This window comes from Scophthalmus maximus, chromosome 4, assembly GCF_022379125.1.
Source record: "Scophthalmus maximus strain ysfricsl-2021 chromosome 4, ASM2237912v1, whole genome shotgun sequence".
Lineage (NCBI taxonomy): Eukaryota > Metazoa > Chordata > Actinopteri > Pleuronectiformes > Scophthalmidae > Scophthalmus > Scophthalmus maximus.
In genome coordinates, this window is record NC_061518.1 from 4,611,514 (window position 1) to 4,634,587 (window position 23,074).

Below are 23,074 nucleotides of genomic sequence, written 5' to 3' on the forward strand. Positions count from 1 at the left end.
TCAACCTTTGGGGCTGTTGAATATTTTAATAGTCCTGTGGATCAATGATAAAACGTATTCGCGGCCGAGAGCAGGAATAATGTCGCTGTTTCTCACCGCAGATCTGCGACCAAAAAAAAAAAAGGACTTGGAAAATAAACGAGCGCAAACCAACAGACCCAGATTCACAAAAAGTCAAAAGTCAACTTTGGATTCGTGCTGTTTTGCCTCTGTGCGCTATTTTTTGACCCGCTATCGATTCACGAAGGAACATTTTCTGCCCTGGCAGTGTTAAGAGAGTGAAGGGGTCAACTGTGCAACTACACGGCTGGAAATTCAGATTTTAGTGTTTGGTCAAGGAATTACAGAGCAGAGTCTCGTGGCCGCCGGCACTCGATCCATACTATTGGACTGTTCTTTTCCATCTAAGGGTACCGCTAATCGATGCTCAGCCACTCGAAAACAGCCCACGGACCATGAATGGATGTGGCGGACGGTCTGCCCTGACGAAATATCACTATGCTGAGTTCTTATGGAAATGTGATGGCAAACAAATGCCAATTGTTACCACATCCGGCAGAGTAGCCTGATGGTCAAACCCCCATTTCTCAATCGGAATTTTCTCTGCTTTTGTTTGTATCAATGAGCCAACTTCCATTTGCAGTCTACAGGGGCTGTTGATTGGAACAGATAACGTATCAGTTGGTCAAATTGACGGCAAAATAATCCGAATTTAAAAGTTGCTATATCCTGTAAGTCTACACATTTTGTGGCCATCTTCTGGGCCACCGTGGTTTCGCAAGACCTCTGGCAGAGAAAGAGGATGTTCCCATTCTCAACTGGGCTGACACCTCAGGTGCTTTTTTCCGCCCGCATGCGAGTGCCGTCAACAAAACAACTCAAGAGCTATTTTGCTTCGCTGAAGCAGAAAGAAAGTCGGCCGCCGACAAGAGTTTGGAGACCAGGATTCCAACAGAAGCCTCCGCTTGGAGCCATGCTTACAGACACTTGGCCAATGAAATATCCAATATTCCCTCTCCCTTTTGTTATGGCTGGTCGGCAGCTGCAAGATCTTCGCATTTCTCCACCAGCCGGTTGCTAACAATGTTTTTGGTTCGGTGCCTGACAGGTGGTAGTACAGTGGGTTCCTCAGAAAGTTTTCACTGAGAACAAGCTTCCGAAGTTTGCCGTTCATATAGAAAGAACGCAGAAGGACATTGTCTGAGCCAGATTTGGGTAACCGAAAACGCTTTATGAATTCAATACATTATTATTATTATTATTATTATTAGATGCGTCCACAACAGCAGGAACACGTTCAGGACAATCGTGCGCGAGGTGGCGCCTGGGCAAAGTGCCCACTCGTTCTTAAAAAATGTACAGAGCAACATTTGAGGAAATTTACATTCCCACATGTTGCCCCCTCCGGAGAAGTTCAGGAAAAAGGTCATTTGATTTGAAGTTGCCATCAAATGTATTCTGGAGCTCTAATTTGTCGGCGTTTTTTCAATCAGTCTCGCACGACGGATCACTTGGTGGTCGGAAATATTTAAGCTTTAACCTCAAAATCTTTTGAGATGAAACAATGAAACAAAGATTAAAAAAAAAAACTACAGAGGGGAAAAAACGAACAAGCTTGTGTTTCTTTGAGACCATGAAATCAAACCAGACAGGAAAGGGACACCGCTGATGACTGAGAGACTGATCCTTCCCAGCGTGTAGAAAACAAACTGACCCGTCCCCCGTGGCTCTCTGGAAAATTTCCCCATTAATCTGCTTTTAATAAGAAATTTAATTCCTCTTTGTTAGAAAACCGGCAGAGTGCCAGACTGAATAGGACCATTTGATGGCAGAAGACGCCGTTTAGTTTGTTTAATACACCGCAAGAAAGCATTTGAATTAGCTCAAGGAATTTCAAACTGCTGCACTGAACGAATTAGCATTATCAAATGGGTTGCAAGTCTGACGTTATTTGTGAATGATAAAAAGGTCCATTTGTGAACCATGTTGGAAAGGCTTGTAATCATTAAAGCAATAACGGTTAAGTGCAGAGGAATTGTTCTGAAGCTGTTGCTTTTTCATTTAAAAGAATAAAAAAGGGTTCTTACTTCCCAGACAGGTTTATGATCATAGAAATATCTAAACAGCTAGTTTAAAAAAAAACGTGTTATTCTATGGTTGAAAAAAAGTTTCAATTGTGAAAATAGTTTGCCAAATCACTTTTAAAAGGCTGTTGCATAACAAACTTGTGACACTCACAGGAGAACAGTTGAATTCAATTTGCGTCTGCTCTTCTCATATAGTCACGGCAGCCTGTGTGCAAAGTGAGTTTTGTGAGCACGGACACTGTAGTTACAGTATCTCAAACTCAAATCTAAAATTGAAGTATGGGTTGTTTTGTTGTGTGCTTGGAGTGTCACCGTGATGAGTTATTATAAACAAAGACTCAGATCCCATTACAAAAGGACCAAAGCAGCCTCAATATGTTTTTCCCTGAATTGTCATTATTCACAGTGAAATACTCAACATTATTCCGTTCGCAGCAGTGGCTTCCAGCGGCATAACTACAGGAAAGATTTATAGGAGATCGGAATACGAGGAAACAAAATAGGGCTATAAACATTGTTTTGTGGAGCAAAAGGGCGTACAGCTCACTAAACTGTTGTCAAACAACATTCTCATGTCCAGAGACTGTTGATGTTCAAATGTACGACTACACTGTCAGAGGTGGAAGTGTACTTGGGTAAATTATGGAAAAATGGTGATAGCACAATATGAAAACACTCAATTACGAATAAATTTCCCACATTCAAAACTCACTTTAATATTTGCACTGTTATTTATCAGCAAAAGCACTTTCATGACGTTTGGACTCCACTGACATGACATGACATCATTGGAATAATCTTTGCATAACTGGCTTTGTAACAGGTTGAGATTCTTTTGAATACTTCATGTACAGGTAATCCTGTGATACCCAACCCGTGGGTCGGGCCTCTCCGCAGGGTCACAAGATGAATGTGGGGGGTTGTGCATTAATTAATGGGACAAGAAAGAAGGAAACACTTGTCAAAGCCCTGTGACAAAAAAATTACAATAATTCCTTTAAGCTTTAATCTCTGCCCCCAATGCCCTGTTTTGTACATATTGCATAATTGAATCTCTTTTTTCCTTTGATCATTGAACTGAAACCCTTTTTAAAAAATGAAAAAGGAAAGTAATCTTTGTTGGATCTGTTGATAACTCATAGAAATATGAAACACGACAAATAACTTCAAAGTTTACTTTTATGTAAGAGGTCAGAAGCCAAACATGCTGTAAATCGTAGTGAATGTAAGTCTTTCCACGTTTGGCTCTGTTTTGGTCTCCACCAACTCTAAGGGGTGCTTGCAACGGTCTCTGACATCAGGGTTTTATTTTGTATCTTTTTAGTTTCCTGTGTCCCAATTGTTTTGAATTGCTCTTCCCACGTTTGTTTGGGGCACTTCCTGTCAGCCATTTTGTAGTCTTTGTGTTTCCCTCCTTTTGTTCCCAGGTGTTTCTCTCTCCTTGTATTTAAAGACCCTGCGTTCTCTGTCTTCTGTGTCAGTTCATCGTTTGTCGACGGCTACAGGAACTAGCATTTTTCTGAGTAAGTCCTCCTGTGTATGACCTTGGTTTGCCCATCAGTTATTGCTTTATTTACCTGTTTTTTTACCTGAATTGTTTGCCTGTTTATCCGCCTCTTCGTGTCTCAGAACTCTGCCTGTGTTCTTTTGGATTTCCCTTTGACTCTCGACTCGACTGCTTCTGCCGAAATGTTTAAAGGAATTTAGTTTTCTGAACTCTGAACTTTTGGTAGTTTTAGCATTTGGGTCCAGTCTGTCTCCAGTCACACCTTTACACTGCTAAATACTCGATACTTGGTTCACCAGCAAGTTGTTGGCTTTATCTGTCTTTTAACACTGTCACATTGTTTTCAGTTTGTAATTCCAAAGCCATAGTAATTTAAATCTGCTCTAAGTTAAATGTAGACTTTCCTGTACAATATAAACTTGTATAGGAGGGAAGACTCCTTTCATGAATCATGTATCACTAGCAAGAGTAATAGCAAAATAAAACCCCATTCATTTTATGACCCAGAGACCTCATTATTATTCTCTTCACCAGGTAACTCTGGGCATTTCAAACTGAGCATTTATTCTCTCGCGCTGCTGCTCACCCTGTACAAGCCTGTGAGATTAAGATAGTACTGACACGTGTAATGGTGCACATAACAATGTCAGTCTACAGCAACAAATATAAAACTCAAGTAACTGGTCCTTTAAGACTTGTGTGTACGAATCGCAGTGGGTCAACCCCCTGCAGGTTTTTGTTCCGTCAACGTTTCTGTTTCCGAGAGAGTTAATGAGCCACAGCAGTTCTGTATCTATGACTGATGCCTTCAGGGACGCACAAAAACCTGCAGGACACCGACTCTGGCGGACCAGAATAGAGGCTCCCTGGAATTAAGCTTTTACCTGAATAATGTTGTTATCTGCAGCTTGTTTCAGTCCAGCAAAGCAGTTCATAGCACAGGAAACGGCACTGCAATTAATCACTGGAGAGTTGGAATTTATTTTGCAATATTTATTCAGCGGACTTTTTAATTACATACATTTTCCTAATGGTTGCAAGCTGCACTTAGACTTGCCAGTAATATTTGGATATAAGACTGTGTTTTTTTATGCCATGGCTTGTTTGTCCAGCGGCGTTGATATCCACAGTTTATCAGAGATTGATGTTTTCACAGGGCTTCAGGTTGAGAACTGTAATCAAAGTCTAGGCCCATGCAGGGATTGATTATTTTGTGTTCACCCATGCTGTGATTTCTACGCTGTGTGAAACCTGGAGTGGCTTTTTTTTTTTTTTTTTTTGTGCGTGTTGACAGAGCAGCAAAGATTGCTGAACCATTACTGTCGGAGACACGACATTCAGAATCAATAACTTTTTGGGGATCCGGCTGCCTCGAGCGTATACGGAGGGAAGCCGTTGAGGTGATAGCCTTGGTCTTTTCATGTGGCAGGTCTAATCATTCTACAGGCTCTATATCTCAGACCCATGTAAAGCCGCTCGGTGTAAACAATCCTCTTCCATTTCCGCCACAGTGATCTCACCATTCTGACTCATTTGTGGGCAGATTAGGTCATAGATCCACACCACACCTCCTCTGTGGCCTTTGACTTGCACTAGTATTGATCATCCATACCCACTGGTGTGAAACCTGACTGTAATTACCCATTACCCTGATGAAAATTACATTTTTGGAGGCATGCAGTGTCCCCAAAGGGCTCTTATTTCCAACTCTGAAGGACAGGGTATTGGATTTTGTTCCAAAATCTGGTTGAGTCTGACCGGAGGTTCATTACAATAACAAAAGAAGACAATTTTTATTTTAAATCAGTTCAAACACTTAAATCAGTAGGTATTGCTCTGAGTCAGTGTTACATTTATGACCCCCAAGTCCGTGATGGGGCTTTGTGGCTACGCACTGTTGGGTGAGGGGAGATGCAGACTGACTGACCACCACTCTGTGAAGCATGGACGCTGACGTAACACTGTTAGTTACAGCTATCCAGCCACGAAAAGCTACTGTGGGCTGTCTGTGTCTGCTGGAGTCTGGTGGAGCCATGACAGCCACTTTTTTTTTTATGGCCCTTAAGGGAGTCGCTGAACAGGTCGCCGTGTTGTAGCCGGGGTCGGGGCTCGACTGCGACTCGGCGGTGCGTTTGTGCGTCTCTGTCTTTGGGAGATTTGTACAGTGCATACAGTAGTCGTAGCTGTGCTATTTGTCACGGTTTCCAAATAGAACAACGTTCACAAAAGCCCGAAATATTTTTGTTGAGCTCATACAGCACAAATACTGTTAGGCCTGTGTGTTGCATTTTCTGCCGCTGCAAAGGAATAAATCTTGTTCAATGTACAACATTTGTTTTTAGTGCTCATCAGGTTCGCTTACTCCACTGGCAGCTGTGTGTGAGGGGCCCAAACTGAAGCTGTGTGGTCAGTCAGTTTTCTGGTATTTAGACTCGTCGTAGCGGGACATTTGGTGCAGACTTTTAAGCCCCGGTGTGTCATTTTTGTAATTTTCTGGCGGCATCTGGTGGTAAAGTTGCAAACCGCAACCGACTGAGCAACCGACAGGGGACACTTTATTCTGGAACTGTTTTGTGCAACAAACGTATTCGACACGACGTAGCAAACATGGACAATCGCATGGAGGTCGGGTCCAACTCATGGAACTATATTTAACTCATTCAAAGTTGATGAAAAAACATTGGTTCTTTGTTGCAGGTGACTATACTTATATGAACACATACTAACGGACAATATATTCAATTTATGTGAATAAGTTCTTCTAAATATTATACCCTGTAGCTTTAATCAGTTAGAATTTTACTGAAAAAAACTTCAAATCCAGTGCGGGTTTTGTTTTTTTAAGCAGAGTATGAATATTAATGGGATATCGTCCTTATTAAATTCAGATGCCTGCATGATGTGAGAATGTGCAAAGAAGCAAAACCACAAAACCTTTGGACTTGGGCTTCTTTTTGTGCCATACAAACTATAACGTTTTGGCTTTCCCTTGTAAGCAGCTGCGACAACCAGATTTAATGCTCAGTGATTGAATATTACTGAGCAAACAGCACCTTAGGAATCACATGTACCTCTTCTCCTCATGTGAGCAGGCCCCTGTACCTTTAACCTTTTTATCATGTTAACATGTTTTGTAACGCAGCTGCTCATTTGTCTTGCTGATCTTTTCAGCAGGAGAGTTTCATACAGGATTAACCCGAGCCATGGAGCCCAAACAGTCCTCTGATATTGTCTATGTAGCTCCTTTTCATTTCAGAACTATGTGGACGAATGAAATACATCCTTTTCGCAAATCCCATTAATTGAGAGAGTTGAGTTTCAGGGCCTTTTTATTTTTTAAAGGCTTCGTATTGCAACCCACATTCCTGTTTCAATACGGCTGCCAAACACCAAGCTCAGAGCTTACACAAGGCTGGCTGTCTGTTCAAAATAAACTGTTTGCACCAATTTTTTTTGCGTTCACATAATGAGCTGGGAATGTCTTTGAAGTCGTCCACATTACAGAATTGCAAAAAAGCATATTTTGAAAATTGAAAAAAAACAACAGCAACAACAAAAAAAAAACAGTGACTCTGATGTGTGACGCTTCAAATTACAAGGCTCGCGGAGAGCCATCATAATCTTGCCCGCGCAGAGCACAACAGTAATTCCTCAAATATCTCGCAGTGATGTTGCAACTCTCCGTGTCCCTCGTCAGCGATCAACATGCTAATTAGCCCCGGATAATTTGAAGGGAGAGGAGCCTTCTCTAATCGGCGTGAAGAATGGGCCGCTCTGTCACTCATGAACGCAGACGTATAATTCGCCCATGTCTCATTATATTGACACGGCGCAGGAACGGGTGTGGTCACGGCGGGGAAAATGTCATGGATCACGCTAATGATCGACACTAAGACTGTTTCCCACTGAGCTCATAATTGCTGACTCCGGCTGTGGTCTTTTTTTTTTTTTGTTATGACTAAATCCTTCTTTTTAGTTTTTTGGGCCCCACACAGAACTTTTCCTCCCTGATAAATTCCGTGCATTGTTGGTGATTGATTACACGAGCTTGTTTGTTTTATCAAAAGATATTTTGTCAGTCGTCCCTCCGCTGCATATATTGCTTCGGATGAAAGCATCCGCAGAATGAGTGGATGAAACTCTTGTGAGGATCTGGAGTTCACACTTTATATCGGGCCCCCTCGGTTTGAAATTTTGAGCTCATGCTGCTCAAATGTCTGTATAAATTAGAGCATGAGATTGTTTGATATTTGATGTCAAACACTTCCTGTGCCCTGACTCGCATATTAGTGGCTATATATTCCTTTTTGGCAAATGTAGGTCAGTGCTAGCCTGCTGTAAACTCATAACCATAATCAGAATTCAACACGGCACACAGATCTTGAAAATACACGTTGGTTGATTTTTTTTTTTTTGTTTGGACATTGTTCTTTCAAATTTTTTTTTTTAACTCTAACTCTGACTGCTGTCCACATTAGTTTCATTTATATTGGTGGCAATTCACTATTTTATTGACCAAAAGGTATAAGGTTTGGGGCACCGTTTCCTCTTGTTTTTGTTTTTTTTATCTGTGCTTTGATGCAGTTGGCAGCCACATCACATCTGTAGATTTTAGATTTTTTTTGATATATTTGAATGCTGAATAGTCCAAAATCATCCTGCTAATATGGCTTTTCAAATTACAACCATACAAATCAAAAGCATTTTTATTTTTACTCAATGGAGGAGAATGGATGGAAAGAAGAGTGTGTTTTTTTCTGCAAATCACAGTCGTGATGGACTGTACAGCATCTGGACTTGTTTCAATAAAGCAATAGTTGCACTGCTACGTCAACACAACTGACCACAGTGGTTGACGCCCTGGTGGGGTTTCAGTCCCCCTTACCACAAGCCTTGACTTAGACCCCCTGTCGGCCAGGGGAGCCATTAGAAATACAATCATTTAATAGAAATTTTGAATAATTGTTTTATAGCCATTGTATTCATATCCTAATTTCACGGCCTCGTTTTATCCATTTTCTCTTTGAGCCTTCTTAAATTTTCAAAAATGGATTAGGGCAATGTCACAAGGTGTGCATAACTTAAAGTTCCTCTCCTGTCATTGATTAAGTCCCTGTAATGCATCTCTGTTCCTCATATTGACATATTTATAAATCTGTTTTCATGGTGAAAAAAATGAATAAAAATCCCTTCATGGCCCTAAACTGGCTTGGATGGTACGCGTACACCTTGGCCTAATAAGTATGCAAATTGTCTGAAGTACTTCAGACGCACGTGTTTTAACCCGTAACCAACTCCGAAGAAGAAGAGCCAATTGTACAGGGTTGCCTATACTGTACCAGTTGGCCTGTAAAACGTGACGGCCATAGAAAACACACACAATTTAGTTCAACAGTATTAAACTCTGTGGGTTTGACATTCATCAACTCCTGGTCAGAAGTGGTTTCTCTCAAACAACCGTTACATAGCAAAAGGACAGGGAGTTTTTTTTCTGCAGCGGTGGGTCTAACTCCAGATAAACGACTTAGTGATACATCTGATCACATCAGCTCATATATCGGGCTGGCGGTCGGCAGCTGTGCTCTGCGGTTGTCGAGTGTAAAGCTGACAGCTGGCGGACGAGCAGTCTGTAGTCAGTGTCCCGGTAAATTTAAAAAAAAAAACAACAAAAAAACGGATCTTGTCATCGCTCTGAGCTCGAATATTCGACAGTCGTGACCTTCAAGAGGTCAACGCCTGTGAAGCGAATTGTCCCGTCAGTCTGTGGAGCTGACTTTAGCATCGGCTACGAAAGAAAAGTTCCCCTGCGTTGTTCTTCAGTCATTCAAACAAGACTGCCCCTGTTTCCCTTATTCTTCATATTGTAACCAATTGTTCAAGCTTTCCTTTGATTATAAAGCCACAGCGACCAACTTTGTGCTTTTATCACATAACCTCTGGAGTAAAATGATTTATTTTTCTCCCCGATATTATTTTTTGTCAGTGATGCTCAGCCGGACAGCAGACGGACGGTAATGTAAACGCTTTTTCATGCAAAGGATACAAACCGAATCCCCAGCGCGTCGTATCAATTTCAGATCGTATGAGCATTTTTATGTATTGTAATTGAATATATCGTGAAGCGTATTGTCGTACATGCCAACGACAAACATGCAACGCAGCCTCGTGTTTAAAGTAAACGAGACACACGCACGCACACACACACACACACACACACACACACACACACACACACACACACACACACACACACACACTCTACCGTCCTGACAAATAACTTACCGCGAGCAGCAGAGGACGGCTCTCCTTGACAGCGCCCACGCAGCCCAGACAGCCGATCACCATGATGATAGTCCCGACTGCAATGAGCAGGTTGGCCGCTGACAGGGAGGGAAGGGATGATGACAGGGTGGCAAAGTTCCCCTGGGTCACCGAGAGCCAGACCCCCACCCCCAGTATGCCGCATCCTCCCAGCTGCGGGGGAAACACAAAGAGGCGTAAGGAGCTGTCGGTTTCGCCAAAATGACACGGTCAAACTCATCGTAAACAGAAGCGCAGTCGAACGTGGTGGTGCACAGAGATGTCTGCAGGCTTTTTTCTTGGCTTTGGTTTTTTTTTTGGAGGGAAGTATGCTCATAGGTAGTTAGCTTGATTTAGCATAAATAGGCCCAATGGAAACAGTTAACCTGGCTTTGTTCAGCAGTAACATGTCATACCTTGTTTGTTCGAAAAACAAAAACATAATCAAATGACAATTTTCGGTCAAGGGGCAACCCACTGTGAACTGCCACTATGAAACGGTGAGTTAAGCATTTTGGCCAGCGCCCTCTTGGTTTTTTGAAACCAGAGGTAACCATATTTGGAGGAGCGTCGGCGGAGAGCTCGTCCACTTCACGTCCAACTACACCTGTGACCACCAGCTGTCAATCAGACTGTTATGTCGTCTACTTTACTCTTAATGAGACCACAATTTAGAACATCGTTCTGTATTGAAGAAGACTTGAAACTAGAGACTGAGACCATGAACTCCTCTGGAAGATTTTTGCTGCAAATACTGATTATTTTCTCAATTAATCGATTAGTTGTTTGGTCCATAAAATGGTGAAAAATCTCAATCGTGTTTCCCCCAAAAACATGTTGTTTTGTTTTGTCCACACACCAAAGATATTTACTTTATTTTCACAGGGGAGCAAATAAACCAGAAAATATCCACATTGGAGAAGCTGCAATCAGAGAATTTTGGACATTTTTTGTCATAAAACTTGAACAGATGAATCAATTATCAAAATGGCTGGCGATTAATTTACTAATTGATTTACTGTTGCAGCTCTAGACGTTAGGAATCGAAATAGACTTTTTCCCATCGACTTCTATGGAGAAGAGTCGCCCTCTGCTGGTCATTCAAGGTTTTAGACACTAACGCATTAGCTTCACTTTCCAGGCCCGGGGACTATGCGTCCATTTTATGTACAGTCTCTGTTTGCAGTACTGTGGCAGGTTATGGGACTATTTCTTTGCCGGCAGGGTGGATGTCATTACCTTTTCAGACAGCCATGCTAGCCCTATACCTATCCCCAGTCTTTTCTCAAAGCTATACTGACTACCTTCATATTTAATGTGCAGTAACGTGAGTGGTATCAATCTTATTCCCTGCAAGACAAATGTCAAATTCTTCCTTTTAAGGTGAATTTCACACCTGTAGTTTGGTTCACATAGTCCTGGTCAAAGCAAAAAAAAAAAAAAGTTTTGTAAATCAATTTCATCATCACACTGGTTTATTATGATTAACTCTGTCATTGGACAGTTTTGGTTCCCTGTCATCCTGCATCATCAGTGGTACATGGATCCAGAAGTAGCACATTTATTTTTTGCACCTTTATGTTCATGTTTATTTGACATAACACATGACGATCGTGAGTGGAGACCGTAAAATATTATAGAGAGAAGCCCCCCATGAGGAAGCGCTTGAGGGGACGGTGGGAACAGGAACCTCTTACAGATCCAGACTCAAGGATATGCATTGACGATACTCACGCTTTTGAATTCATACCAAGCTAGTGCTCTTCTTGTTGTGATGTAGCACGTGGACGGGCATCACGGCTACGAGTGTGATCCCATTGCAATACGGCGTCTAGTTTTAATAATGAAAACTCTCTCGGCCATCACGCTCTGAGATTCTATGCACACTTCAAAGGAAGAAAGTATGAATTTCCCATTAAAACGGACTGAATTTTTAAAATTGGACAAATTATCACCTCCACTCAAGAGGTTAAGTGTTTTAATATGGTCGACCAATCACAGTCAGTGGGGGCCAGCCAGCGTTTGAAGAATTAAGCTGCTGCGGGAGGAAAGCTGCTCTCTGCGGAGCCCACGACCAGCGGCTGGGCCTGGGTTTTTCCTCCTCCTTTGCATTTTTGTCCTCGTGAACAACGTATTCGCATTTGGAGGCGAAAAAAATGGGTGGTCAGAAAAAACTGTTACATGTTTATGATGCTGTGTACTTTCAGCTCCGTCTATAGGAAATATCCATCATACGGACAGTCGCGCTCAATTATTGCACACACACGTTCACACACACACACACACACACACTTTTCTATTTCCAGCTTTAACACAAGATCTTATTTAATGAGCTAGAAGTAGGGCAAGGCAAAAATAAAGATAAAAAAACACACTCATGTGGGGCTCCGTTCACTCAATGCAGCCGGGAGATTTCAGCAGCTTGCAGAGATGGAACGCTCTTTGGGCCACTGCTGCTCACAACGGACCCTTATTACGCCCCAGAGTGCGTTTCTCTCAATGAAGAGTGGCCGCGGTGCGAGGGGGGGAAGGCCGAAAGGGGAAAGGCCGAGAATAGGCGGCGGCGAACGCGGTTGAGCTCAAAGATTCATGAACTCAATCTGACAGGAAGAAACAACAATGTGGATAATCTACAGACATGCCGTCCGCGTTAAACTATGAGATACGATCAAACACGCAAACATTTTCATTAACTGCACAGCGATAAAAAAGCAATAGCAACCAGTTGTTTATTGAACTTTGCCATCATTTAATTTGCTTTGAAAGTGGAATGCTTCTCCTTGCATTTAACAAAGGTGTTATTAGGTATATTGCGCTTTTTTTTCCCACATGGCAGGAATATTATGGATAGAACCACATGCCTGCATGATAATTGGCATGTGGAGCCAGATGCATAAAACTGCGAGGTTCACAGCTAAAACACTGCGAAGGCCTAAAGATAGAAACATACATACACATTGTTTTCCCCCGATTAATAAAGCTGCACGTTTGCCTTTTTCCGTTTGTCTGTTAATCTCAATTATTGTGGAACTGGGCAGACAGGGCGTGATCCCCATTTCCGCTCTGACAGTTTACCACCCATGGATGTAGAACGGCACTTGGCACGAAACCCCCGTACCGCTAATTCATCACATCACACCTTCAAACCCTTCATCGCACTGATATTTCAATCATTATCAAATGTCAGGGGGATGGTCTATGATTAATTCAAAGAGCTAATATTTAAACACCACACCTTGTGCTCCATAACTCAGAAGAGCGAAGAAGAAAATGAATGCTTAAATGTCAGATAATAATATGGAACGCATATTCTCTGCGCACAGACAGCCAGTGATTACACTTCCTACAAAATGCATCAGCTGTTGCAGTATAACTTAAAATGACCACCATTTTAATTTTAATTTTATTTCTTTAAGCCATTTTGTGTGGCTGTCTTCTAAACTCGTCCCTAAATCTTAAACATCTCAGTTTTTTTTCCTTCTCCTATTATTAACCTTCCTTCCGGCAGGAGTGTGGAAAAAAACCCGTCGGCTTGCTTGACGTGCAAATCCACACAAAAGCTTGTTAAGATATCGGAGGTTTGCGTGACCTGTAACCCACTTCCTCTCTGCGAGAGTTTGCAGAGGAGTGATTTCAGCTTCATGGGAGACTATACCTAATAATAAATTATCTCCTAGCACTTTCATCATCTATTTGAAGTTTACATCCTGTTCAATAAAGTCCAGCAGTGCATATACGGTTAGAATGACACAAACATTTTGAGTCTGAAGCGTTTGATGGATACTAATAATTCCATTAACAGCAACTGCATGACTGAACTCTTAAGTATATAGGTGTGATTATTATACGATTACCATATGGTGCATGCACAAGGGCATTTCTGTGACCTCTCCCATGAGGACAAAAAATTGCTGTGATCTGACATTAGAAGAATCTCAATGGAATATGTGCCCATTCCTTTTTTTCAATGGTTCATGGAAGTGATTTGATTCTTTGTGAATAAGAGATAATCAAGTCTTGCGGTATTTTTGTAAAATCTGATTCATTCCCACCGTTCAGGAGTAAATAAAGCACTAACTAATAATAAGAGTAAGATTGCCATTGCGTCTTTAGGTAAAAGTGACCCATTCAACCACGTGACGAGGTGCATGTTGCCACGGATCAATTGTTTATTGTTAAATGCAACTCAGGAATAGTAATTATAGATTGAATGTTTACTCTGTTAATTGTAAAACTCTTGAATAGTGGAAATGTGACAAATTTCATTTGCACACTTCTGTAGTCTATTATGAATGTAAACTATTTCACTTATAATACAGAGAGCAGCTGACACCAGCAATTGTCCTCCATTTCCACTAAATACATTACTGAATTTTGTGTCAGTCAAGCAACCAATCAATTGACCAATTGATTAAATTGACTACAGAGTAGTAATGTGTTGAATATTGTGATGTGCTTGCATCTAATCAGCACAGATTCCCAAATGTGGTGGTTTTGTTGTTTGTGTGCGGCTACAGCTTCGCTCCGTCCAGCAGCTTTTTGCCAGACAGTTTTACTCCGGTCGCAGCTGATCCCGGTCTCGATTAAGAAAAAATTTGTCCCTCCAAAAGCTGCAGCGTCAATCTTTTCACTCACACAGATTTACAGTGGTTAAATTGCCGCAGCCATCTGGAGAGTCCCGGCCTCTCGCAGCAGGTCTGTTCATCATGTGATGCAGGGCGGCAGACACTGCGCTGCAATACGGATTAAGGCCCAGGATGGTTCAGTGTGAGAGAATATATATTTAATAAATATATATTAACAAAACCTCCCTTACTAGTTGAGCCAAAATACCCTCACGGATATCACCATGATTTTCTCACTCAAAATATGCAAGTGCAGTAGATGTATGCTTTTCTTACTACTGGGCTCACAGCGTATAATACAGGTGAATATTCGAATGACTACATTAGAAGTATGCGAATTTGGGCGCTCTGATCTCATTGCAATTATGAGCGCTCCATCCAGAGCAAGGGATATATATATAATTTTATTAGTAAGATTAAGGTCATAATTGGAATAATCATACATACATGAAAGAAATGTCGAAACTCTATGTTAAAAAATTCAGTTTTCAAGGGTACCCCACCAAAGAATGTTAGTTTGACTTCATGTATTATTTCCTTTATGACACTTTGATGTTTGAATCATGTATTCAGTTTGTCCCAGGAGAATGAAATTCTGCTCCTTAACTCTACTCTCATGGAAACCAATCTGCAGATGAGGGTTGCTGGTTTTTAATATACCTTTATACTTTTGATCCATGTTACCTTTTGTAATATATTTGATTCATGAAAGCGGTGAGAAATAAAACCTGGAGAGATGAGACACACCGGCCTTTTTTTTTCTCTTGGAAAGTGCGACATTCTGCATCTACTGCTTCTTTTCTTGACGGTCGCCATGGTACTCGTCAACGATGACATGTAGCCGTTTGGGTGCATGTTGCGTTTACCCGTGTAAAAATGTCTGTAATTCCTTAAAATTGAAATGCAATACTTCTGTTAAACACCTTGGATTAAACCTGAAAACCCTACGCATCAACATATCCCATCTTGATGTACAGAGGCAAAAATCTCCCAAAAATTGGACTTGGCCTGACTGTTTATATAAATGTCTCTAGGACAGCAGTGTGAGGATGATGGATCTATTCCAGTTTACCTACAAAGCAGGGGAGCGCTTGTGTGACAAATTTACAGCAGCTGTATGGATGGTTTAATGACCAATGCATTTTCTAACTCCTCAGACCAACACTTTTTCTTTTGATGCACTTCTTTACCGGATCCCCAACACGTTGTCTGCTTGAACAGATGTAGCATTCGTCCCAGTATGTGTAAGTTTAAGTGTAGCCCCCAAAGTTGTAATTTGCTGTGGATAAAAGTGTTTGCCAAATGTGCAAATGTTATTTTCTTTATCAGCTTTCAACACTTTCCAACCCACTGTGATGCCAGCCATTGGTGTTGCGAACTTCTGATTTGAAACCTTGAGTTTAGCATTTTGAACTGCGCCATCTTGTTTTTTTTGGGAACCAGATTTAGGAGTGTGTGTGGTGTGTGGCTCGGTCTGACAGATAGCAGTTACCACTGCGCACCCACCTACACCTGCAACCATGCAGCGATTGGATGGTACTAGCCGTCAATCACACTGCATCCAAGCTCCAATGGATTGCATACGGTGCTTTATCATCTATTTTATTCTAAATGAACAATTTATAAAATGAACATGAACATTCTGTATTTGAACAAGATGTGAAACTAGAGATTGAATCGCAAACTCCTCAGGAAATGTTTACTGACGTTATAACCTAAGTGAGAAGTGGAGTCATTTTCTCATAGAATCCTATGGAAACTTACTTTATTTTGCAACCAGTGAGTCGCCCTCTGCTGGTCACTCCAGAGAACGCAGGCCTCCGGCACCTCCACATTGGCTTCATTTTGCCGACCCGGTTACTACCATGACATTTTTAATTAAAATACATCTTAAGTGAAGTAAGGACTTTCAAGTGCATTTTCCTACTAACTGGTTGTAGTGGTGTTTGACAGTTCACCCACCAGCTCCCCCCGGGGGATCTGAGCACTCTCCTGTTATATTTTATACAGCGACTGTCTGCAGTCTTATTATAAAGTTTGCTGCTCCTCCTTGGACGACTGTGTGGGAGGCAGAGGACGCACACAGTCTTATTTAGATGAAGTCGTGCTCCGTTCTGACATTTTTTTCCCTCTGAAACTGAATGTATAAGGAAGATTAAAATGTTCCTCAGTTAGAGCTGCTTCAGAGAACCTCGAATGCTGCAGCAAAATGAAGAATCTGCTGTTGGATAATATCTCCCCTGCACAAAAACAAATAGAACAGTTTAAGAACGATTTAAACTCCACTGGATTGGAAGGTAATGCAGCTATTGGTCAACATGTTAACATTTCCATTTTTAAAACTGTTGTGTGTCTCTGACGCCCTTTTTTTTAACGTGACATCCATCACCCTCTGGTTACAGACTCCAAGCCTCATGCTCAAAACTTTATTCCAAATGGAAAAAAAATTAAATTAAAGTTGATAAACCCCCGAATCATGGATGTCTGTGCTAAAACTGTGTTTTTGTTTTTTCTTAGTAAACCACTGTGTGAACAGGAAACTGTTTGACACCTAAGGCTGTTTGCCGCCTTCAGATTGGGAATTTAAAGATACACAACTTCCTGCCCCTTGCTGCTCAAGCGAGCACCAACATCAAAACTTCCCTCCAGCACTTTCCTCTCTGTTTTAAAAAAAATAAATAAATCATTTCTCACAGCAACAGTAGAGAAAGATGCTTCAACAGAAACTCAACCCTGTGCAGCTAACAGCACATTAGCTAGATGTCACCAGCAGAATATACAGCCAATTAGGGCAGAGTTAATTAACATTTTTGACAAACTCGCATCTTCACGCCGGCGTGGCTGAACATGTGTTACTCAAATAAAAATTGTAAATTGAAAACTCTGCATATTTGTTAGGGAGCGTCGTTTTCTTCCTAAATCAGCGGGAGCTCTCGCGCACCAATCATCCTTCACACTGGTCGCATATTTGTGAAGGCTAATTAATTCATTTGAACTACTTCGACGCCCCCGCCCCTACCATCCCTCCTTTAATTTTGAATTTGTGACGAGCTACACCCGTTTTCCTCCTCATTTTGACAAACATGTTTTTATAGTAAGCAGCGAAAAAAGGGGAAAAAGATAACAAATACATGCTTTTCTACAGGAAAAGCAACTGCATGTTCTTATGATTTAGAGGAGCATGGTTTCGCATCACAGAGCCCTAAATCAAAGGGTCAATAAAGAAGCATTCACATGACCTTGCTCTGGATTTTAACAGGAGATAGCCCATATATGGGGCAGATTGACATACACATTTGCCAAACTTGAAGGACGAGGCTGGAGTTGTTTTTGTCAACCTCCGACACCAAGGGCACTCAATCTACATTCTACATTTAAAACCTCCTTAGGAGTCTAGCGAGGCTTTGTGAAGATTCCCCATAAACACGCGACGCGGTTTATCCACAATCTTGTCGCTCTGCAAACATTTTGAAATGCAAAAGCTTTGGAACACGACCAACAGTAGACAGCGAGCGGATGTTTGCTTCGTGAACAGGTGACGCGACGTGTGATGGAATGTTTCAATGAATATTCTCATCAAACTACAATGGCAGTAAGCGAAGCGCGTGCCAATGCATACAGCACACCAAGGCCAAACAATCCTAATTGTCTGAGGTTTTTTTCGAATCAAGATCCATACACTCTGTCCTTTAATCAGCTCTGCACCAAGACTTAATGGCTTCCTCCCTGGCCGAGGCCTCGTGCAAATTGGTTCTGTACTTTTTGCATAATCTTGCTGATGAATAAACAAACAGACACGGGTGAAAACATAATCACCTTGGCAGAGTTAAAGGAGACATATTATGCTTTTTCAGTTTTTCCCCTTTCCTCTAGTGTGTTATATACTGTAGGTTTTTTGAGTTATGTAAAAAAGATCTGCAAAGTTAAAAAGACAAAAGTCTGCGGTAAAGGGAGAGAGAGGAAACCCGCATGGGCCAGATGGCCAATCAGAGCTGACTGGGCGTCACTGGGAGGGAGGGGCCTTAAAGAGACAGGAGCTAAAACAGAGGGTTTCAGACAAAGGCTGAAAAGAGGAACTATAATTATGGACAGTCTGAGGAAACGGATTTGTTTACTGAACATTCGAGCATGTAAACCTTTTCAAGTAATAACCCAGATTAAAATGATGAACCTGAATATGAGCATAATATGTCTCCTTTAATTAAGTGCAATGTGATAATATTTCACCAAACTACAAATGTTCCTGCAACTAGTCACTCTTACTCTATAGTATAGAGTAGGTATGTGAATGTGTCACAGTTGTGATTTGGTGTAAATGTATTTAATCTTTATGTAAAGAGAGATTTATCAAACAGTTTTAAGGACACAAAAATCTCATCCCACAAATTGTTTGATCTTTTTTTTTTTTTTAACTTATAATTGCTTTGATTTCTGACATAAAATATCTGGATGTGTGATTTAAAAGAAAAAAAGTTTTATTTTAAGATATAAAAGTTCACCAGGTGTTGTCCTTTTTTCGGATTTTTTGAAGTTGAACTTCTAATCTCCCTGCAGTGATATTCATCCTATTCCTCCATTTACTCTTGAAAAACTGTTAACCCTCCTCGTTGTTAATCCCGCCACATATTCCCGCCTGCGTATTTGTTCCAGTATCTGTAACATCTCATCTCCCCTCCGCTGCGAACGGCTTCGGAACTTTTTCCTCCTCTGCCGGTTCGTCTGTAATGAACTGTAACATCATGTGAAGGAGTTTGCTGGCAGGTGGCATATCTATATTTAATCCGCGATATAAGACAAAACCACACATTTCCAAATGTAACCCATTTAGAATTCATGCTCACTGGCACAAGCTTTTCTGAGCTTTGCACAGGAACCTGAGGGAGCCATTGATGCCAGGACTCCCGAGTGCTGCACTGTCACTGTGGGTTTATTCTATGTGGGCGTGTTCTTAATATTCCTCTGACACTGTTCAAGTTTGACTAATCCATGTCCGACCCTGACCGCCTCACACAACATACGGATCTCTCTCCCCCTTATTTACAGAACGTCTTTGCACGGAACACACAGAGCTGGTGAGCTAACAAGGAATAAATGTACAGTACTGTAAAATCAAACGGTAATATTATATATATATATATACCTATGCAACAACTTTCCTGTCTCGACCTCAAAGAGTTCAGTGACGTCACTATGAATTAATTTGAGCATGACGAAAAAACGCGCACGTGAATAAACCAGGTCCAAGGGTCTCTCCTCAAGAGTTTTACATTTAGTTTAACGTCTTAATTATTAATAATCTAACCAGTGTTTTTAGTTTCAAAGTGTTTTTTGTCAAAATAACTGTCTGAGAAACTCCCCAGTACATTGATCCGGACCTCAGACCCTAATGGAAAATACGTGGACCTTTAGATGAATTAATTATCTTGTTAATTCGTTAATCCATCCAATAATGTCCGCTGCTTGTTCAGATAATAATGTTTTGAATCATCATTAGGAATTTATCAAGGAACTGACAAAACTGTGAAACAGATGCCAGTAAATCCATGCACAGCAAAACACTTGAGGCCTTGTCAACTCTTCCTCTGGTATTTTCCCTACAGCGGTCACGAGAATGAATCCGGTGTAAATTCTGTGTAGTATTAAATTTAACTTGTTCTCCCTGCAGGAGTAAAAATGCTTTGATAAAAGATTTCACAATCCGTTAGAATGACGCCTGTGGAGATAAATTGTTCCCCAATTAGTTTTGCAGAAGGACACAGTGGAACGTCTCTGTGGTACTTGTGATGTACCTTTTTATGGACGTTAATGGAGCTGATGAGGGCCACGCCTGCAAAGTGCAGTACGGGAACAAAAAACATTTAGTTTTGTACTAGTAAAAATAAAAAGGCATTCAGTCTTGCTGTTTTATCTGTGCTTTGATAATTTATTGAACAAACATCGGGGCTGAATATTTGCCCAGAAGCTCTTCCAGCACTTTTTTTTTTTTGAAAATCTGTGCGATGTTTACTTTTCCTTTTGGAAGTCTTGATTTTTTTTCAAAGAGTAAACAAACCTCACTGACAAAGATGTCTTTACCCTTCTTAGGATCTAATTAATTTTTCGGGGTGATTATGCAGTTGTTTGAACCTTAAAGGCTCCGAAAAACTATTTTCAATCCATATCTTACTAAATATGATAGGGTCCTACACACACACACACACACACACACACACACACACACACACACACACACACACACACACACACACACACACACACACACACACACACCTCCCAAATGGCATTGTTGCATTGACTTATCCCAATTAATTAATTAATACTTCAAACTATCCTGTTATCCTCCTCCTCCTCTCAATCATATTTTAATGGCCGTGTGATAAAGTAATGGATACATGCACTAATATAAGCTAAATATATATTTTGCCCAGGCCTATTCTTTTACTGCATATGCTTATTTTTCAATGTTATTTTTACGTGACTGGTCAGTGCAGGTCTATTTCTCCGCATTACTCGTTCCATTTCCAGGTTTCCAAATGTCTATTTTAAAATATAAATATCCATAACTCTCCCCTAAAATGTTCTGTGATAGAGGTGTCTTGGTCGCGATTGTATTTTTCAGCAGCACAGGCGCTACTGAATGATGCAGAAATGTCAAACTGATATTATAGGAATACTTGATAATACTGATATTATGGGCTGCGGCGTGCCCTCCTCTCGCGCCTCTGTGACCACAGGCTTCTCGTCACTTCGATCATGGAAGTGACACAATTCTGTGTTTGTAGTGTGTGTGTGTGATCGAGAGAAAGAAAGACAGCGTCAATTCAAAACTGAGAGAAGGGCGGGAAAAAGAAAAAAAGAAATGGTACGCTTGCGAATCAGGTCTGCTACTTCAGCACCACGGACAGTCCCGCGGCTCCATCGATACGCGGCACAGTGGCGCCGCCGAGTTCAGGTTCGTGATCGAGGGCCGTCGATCGTAAGTCGCACAAGTTCTCAAGTCGGATAAAGGCCGCAAGGACTCGGGGCAGACCACACTTGCATATTCAACCCCCCCGCCCTGCACTCGCTCTGCTACAAGGAGCTGCAGCTGGGGTTTACAAGGGGGCGTCAAGAACACATGTGGGCGCGAACAAAAATCCACCAAATCCAGAAGCACACGTTGTCAAAGATGAATCCGATTGTGTTTCGTCACGTTGTGAGTGTCGCGCGCTCTTTGCCACAGGGGAGATGTGTGCCACTACATCTGCCCTCATCTCGTTAGATTTTTTCATTCAAACTTCTATTCCTGCTTGTGGAAGTGGTAGAGGTCGCCCTCATTTAAACAAGATGAGGAAACGCTGTCATCACGTGTGACAATGTGATGTGGTCACACGTACAACGTTGCAACTGTGCGATTCAATTTAAGTTTGCAGCAAAAAACAACCGATGAAGTTTAAAAAAAAAGAAAAGGGAATCAGAAACATCTCACTGGTTCAAAGTGGAGCCGGGATCAGATTGTTATGTAAAGTTTCAGCAACATAAAAAACTTAAATGTAACCCAGCTGGTTTTCTAACCACAGTAAAATCTGATTAAAACAAACCCACAAGGACCCGAATCACAGATTAGCTGAGTTTTTTTTCCACCATCAACCTGTAACTGAATAATAACTACACATAACATCTGGCATCGCACTTCTGTTCATGACTGTAAGCTTGTTTAATGAGATAATTCTTGATTTACACCAAACTGCGGCCACTAGAATATAAAATTTAGACTCCGTTTTAATCAGGCACACTTACTTGCCTGCGTGGCATTTTACATTTGACAGCTTTGGTTTCTTATTTGTTGAATTAAATGTTCATAGTTAAAAACATTATATTTCTCAGAATAAGGGAGAATAAGCCTCAGCCTTTTGAACTAGAACCATTATGAAAAAATGTCAACTGATAGTCACAAAGGGACTATTCAAGTTTTAATCACCAAGCAGTTTTCAAAAATATTCAGCGTTATCTCTTTTTCACGTTGACCAAAAGGAAATTGAAGAAATGGAAAGACACTTTCCCACTATCTTAACACATTTTTCTCAACGCGAGCGCAGATGCTTCGAGGGGGGAAAAAAAATCCAAGTGAGATGCAATATCAACAAGTGCTGAGAGAAGGTCCGACAGAGGGAGAGAGAGAGAGAGAGAGAGAGACGGATACATGGTCTGCAGGGTCTGAGACACCTGAACAATAACCACACTTGACAACGGCCTGCTGATCCGTTTCCGTCACACGCGGGAGGGAGAGAGATCAGCCGTAAGTCCCCGCTCGCTGCGAGACGACCGGGCCGAACCGGGGGGTCCACCGCAACAACCGTAACATTTTGGAATACGGTCAGTCCTTCTGCAATCGTACAGCTATAGGCAATGAGCACTCACTCGTCCCATTTGATTGTTGGGAAAGACAGAAATCCTTCGGGGGGGCTTAAAGAGTATTCCCGAAATTAATTGGGGCTTTGTTAACCGACGCCCGCCGAGAAACAGTGAGCGAATTGTTTTTTCCGGGTTTAAAATAAGAAAAACACCCCGAGCGT

The 23,074-nt window shown here is 41.4% G+C and overlaps 1 protein-coding gene across 5 annotated transcripts in view; it reads right to left on the reverse strand.

The window, feature by feature from the left end:
• The window catches only part of tspan4a (tetraspanin 4a), a 119,379-nt gene that overhangs the window by 31,482 nt on the left and 64,823 nt on the right, over window positions 1-23,074 (reverse strand). For all 5 annotated transcript variants that reach the window (XM_035628995.2, XM_035628996.2, XM_035628998.2 and 2 more), the window contains one exon: window positions 9,877-10,068. In XM_035628995.2, the coding sequence (XP_035484888.1) occupies window positions 9,877-10,068 (192 nt within the window). The remainder of the gene's footprint in view (window positions 1-9,876; window positions 10,069-23,074) is intronic.